The 4,491-nt window shown below is 48.0% G+C and overlaps 1 protein-coding gene across 1 annotated transcript; it reads left to right on the forward strand.

The window, feature by feature from the left end:
* Positions 1-481: 481 nt before the first annotated feature.
* On the forward strand, positions 482-2,307 carry junbb (JunB proto-oncogene, AP-1 transcription factor subunit b). Its single transcript, XM_071918477.2, has one exon. It carries the CDS (start codon positions 825-827, stop codon positions 1,812-1,814), a length of 990 nt encoding a protein of 329 aa, XP_071774578.1. The 5' UTR covers positions 482-824; the 3' UTR covers positions 1,815-2,307.
* Positions 2,308-4,491: the final 2,184 nt, after the last annotated feature.

The following is a 4,491-nucleotide window of genomic DNA, read 5'->3' on the forward strand; positions in this document are numbered from 1 at the left end:
ATACGTAAATTGAATAAGAAAGGTCGGAATCACACAAGAAAGGCGATCTATCGACTGGCAACAATGTATCCAATCTAAAAACCAGTCGACAGCGCGATGTTACATTTGTTACAACGCAACACATTTCCCACCACAAGAATGAATTAGAGCAGTGATCTGCCCTCCCTGAATAATCTCACCTCACCACCTATCCGACCATTGCGCCGATGCAAACAACAGATTCAACCTGAACCATGAAGAAGTGAAACGAGGCGAGCTGTGTATTTGTGCGGCTCGTCTCCATAGCGAGCCCTCGGCGCGCTCTCTTGCCTACAGGCTTGTTTACAGTCGCTGGTTCCCGGCAATAGCGTCACTTGACGTTATGCTGTCTGGGCGTGGAGACGGAGCCGCCCGGCCAATCACGAAGCCTACCTTGCCCTGGCAGCAAGCGTGTGTCTGGTGTGTATATAAAGGCACGAATTGGCCGCCAGTACACACCTCAACAAGCAACACGGCGGACACACCAGCATATAAGAATCACAGGTTAGGAGTTTTCCATATAGGATTGCAAAGAAAACCGCAATCAGACATTGGACAAGACTTTCTCAAACTGCTGCCGCTGAGCTGAAGACAGACTTTGTTGGACCAGTACTAGTTCCACACCTTGGAGTTTCACTCTCGCTTTTTCAGAGTGAATTTTGATTCCCTTTTGATCTTGGGACATTGCTGAGAGAGAAGACGGGTGCCTGCATTGATGCATGCTCCCTGCTGACACTGACATTTGTTGATTACCCAGAGACTGTGTTTCTATAAGCGACTGGTAAGCTGACTTTTCCTACGACTTTATGTCTACAAAGATGGAGCAACCTTTTTATCATGACGACTCTTTTCTGTCGGCTTACGGCCACTCAGATGCAGCAATGCACGACTACAAACTGCTAAAGCAGAATATGAATTTGAACTTGACAGAGCCCTATCGCAACCTGAAATCCCAGCTGAGAGCCGAGACAGACCTTTACCAAGGGGCGCATCAAGACGTGGGGTCGCTGAAGCTCGCCTCCCCAGAGCTAGAGAGGCTCATCATCCAAAACAGTAACGGAGTGATCACCACTCCCACCCCAGGCCAGTACTTCTACAACCGGGGCATCACCGATGAGCAGGAGGGCTTTGCCGAGGGGTTTGTAAAAGCCCTGGACGAGCTGCACAAGATGAACCAGATGCCTCCTCCCAACGTGTCCATCGGAGCTGGTGGAGTTACGACGTGTTCGGCGGCGGCCTCTAGTGTCTTCGGCTCCTCCTTGCAGCCGGAGCCTCCCATTTACACAACACTGAACGCCTACTGCCCGAACACAAGCCTCTCTTCCGCATCCAGCTACCCCACGGCCACCATCAGCTACCTGCCGCCCCACCAGCAGAGCCACCACCAGCAGACCACGGCGCATGGGACGCACCCCTTCCAGCACGCTCTGCCCGGGTCCGCGCTCCATCCGCAGCGGCTCGTCGCCCTGAAAGAGGAGCCCCAAACCGTGCCTGACCTCCTCAGCAGCGACGGCTCGCCTCCCATGTCCCCGATCGACATGGAGAACCAAGAGCGAATCAAGGCGGAGCGGAAGCGGCTGAGAAACCGGCTAGCAGCCACCAAATGCCGGAGGCGCAAGCTGGAGCGCATCGCGCGGCTGGAGGAGAAGGTGAAAGTTTTGAAGAGCGACAACGCGGGGCTCTCCAACACGGCGTCGGTGCTCCGGGACCAGGTCGCCCAGCTCAAACAGAAAGTCCTGACACATGTCAGCAGCGGCTGTCAGCTGATGCTCACAAGCAAGATGGAGGCGTTTTAGAATAGAGAGACTGAGTGACTGAGAAGTAAAGTAATAACACTGGAGTAATGTTCTACATGAGCAGCACTGGAATAGCGGCCGATGTGTTGTCAGCAATGACAGCAGCACAGGGCCGCGGGCTATGTGTAGACAACTCTTAGGCTGTTTAGGGTGAAAAAGACTGATTGAAATGGTACTTCCCGGATGCTGGACACCGCTCAAAGGACCTTTCAACCCTAATAAAACCAGGGCAGCATCCTAGACTGAACAGACACTGAGCAACACACCAGGCACAACCCCATGAGTCTGGGTTACTAATGGTAGAAAATGGGAATAATTATTGTATTTCTTTGTACTTTTGCAACTGATGATATTGTCATGCAATGCTGCATTTATTCATTGTGTAAGTTATTTTGTTTGTCAGGTTGATCCAGACAAACTATAATGATGTCGTATGTTTACAATGTCTTTTTTATTTGTGAGGTGTATTTAAGTAAAGTGTCTTAAAAATGAAGTGATCTTTTGTCTTTGATTGTTTTAAATTCACCCTCAGACAACCATATCTCTATCGTTTAATACAGGACATAGTCGAAAACATTGTCACACATAGATATGTAGACAGCAGCAGATCAGTGGAAAGAGTGGAGAATCATATTTAGGACGACAAGCAAGGTTTTTATCCAACCAGCTGCCATGTTCAACCTTTATTGTTATTATAGCTCACAGTGAGAAACTCTTACACAAGCACATTTAGGTTTCAGTGTTTTCACGCACAGAGCGTAGGCACGTAGGCCTTTCCTATTTACGCACGGGCGTATCCATATATGGGCATGTTGGTGAAGACTTCGTCACAGGGGAGGATTTCTGGGAACCCCCGCCCATGTTGCAAATGGTCTCATTTCACATTTCAATTGACACTCCTTCTCTTGTATCGATAAGCTCTATAGGCTACATGAGGGTGGTGGAATTTCCTATATTTCCACCTTACAACCAAATCATCATGACCAAAGGGACCAAGTAGCATATAGTTAGATATATTATAGTTATAAGGCAGAATGATAAAAGTTAGTCTAAACTATGCCTCATATAGAGCACAGTATGTAACGAAACATACCCCAGTTCAAATCAACACAGTATACTAGAGGATAGCCAACGATATGATATATAATAAGTGAGTTTGTGACACTTTAATGCATTATTTGTTCGAGTTTTCATTATTAAACATGGCCTATAATATACAGGCTTTTCCTAAACCCAACCATATTTCACTTTAGGTTATAAATTAATCCACAACACTGCCACCACACTCCTAAATCTGACAGAGTGATAAATCCACCGGGCAGTTCATCCCGTCCATGTGGCCGGCCGCGCACGGGTGAGAACAACCTGTCGGTGCCGCTCAACCGTCAAAGTCGTATGAAAGACATATTTGAGGTGTCATCTTAATTGAAGGATTGCACTCGAGGGGAAGTGACAGTGACTTTAGGAATGTCGGGGGCGTCTCAAGATGCCACGCCGCTTGGCAGAGCGGAGCGGTGGGTGAGAGTGGGCGTCTGGAGCGCGCAGGAGCATCTGTGTGAATGGATGGGGAGCCGCGCTGCCAAGGACAAAAAAACATTCTGGGGACGCATCAACGGGCAAATATGTGCGGCTTCTTGCACTAGGGGTGGACTGGAGGGATATGGGGAAAAGTCCCCGCGTTAAGTAGACTTATGAAAATGAGTCACCGGTCCTTCCCGGTTTTATCCAAACAGTCTGGTTAATCCAGGCCAGGGGTTCCAAAACGTTTCATACACACCAGTCCACGCACCCCCATTAATCTGAAGGACCCCCACCTGAGAAAATGTTAGTTGAATAGAGGGATATGGGAAAAAGTCCCCGCGTTAAGTAGACTTGAATGGAGATTAGTCATCAATTGTTCTCGGTTTTGTCCAAACAGTCTGGTCAGTGCTAAGCCAGGGATTCCCAAATGTTTAAATGTCAAGCACGGCCCACTCAAATAGATGCACAGTAGAACATGGACCTCTATTTGATAAGATTTTATTGTTGGACACGATTTGATACAAATGTCCATAGTGTGGGGAGACAAAAGCAGGGAGAGTGATCCTATAACAATCTGTCTCCAAATGAAATGATAGTGACATTAAACTAATATTTCTCTCTCGCTGCGGGGAACCCTTCTGGATCTCCCTCACGGACCCCCTGGGTCCCGCGGACCACACTTTGGGAAACCTCTAAAGCCACCTAACTATGTGGAAAGCAAGTCGAGACCTCCTATTGCGAGCTTTGGCCGAGAGAGAAGTAATTGAATGCGCACAAGCTGGTCTCAGGAAAACCGGAGGGGGATTTCTGTCCTGTTAAGCAGTGACGTATTCAAGCAAACAAGCCAGCCGGTCTGGTCTCAACAATCTCTCTGTCACAGTACACACGAAAACCAAAGAAAACCACTTCAAAGGAAGAACTGGGTGCTGTGCGGTTTGAGCGCACTCTCACCTCATCTGTTTTGGAGGGGAAGGTTTAACCTCCCTTTCATCTGACACGTATTGAAATAGCCTAATTTCCATCAATAACAACTCCTATTTTTGCCATCATCGTGGAAACAGAACCAGATACGCCCACACGAGTTCTCCTTTTCTGTGACTTTTAGCTAGAAACCAATATTTTAGGGGATGTACACACTTTTGAGTACAATGTCTGT

This window comes from Centroberyx gerrardi, chromosome 7 (genome assembly GCF_048128805.1).
Source record: "Centroberyx gerrardi isolate f3 chromosome 7, fCenGer3.hap1.cur.20231027, whole genome shotgun sequence".
NCBI classification, from domain to species: Eukaryota; Metazoa; Chordata; class Actinopteri; order Beryciformes; family Berycidae; genus Centroberyx; species Centroberyx gerrardi.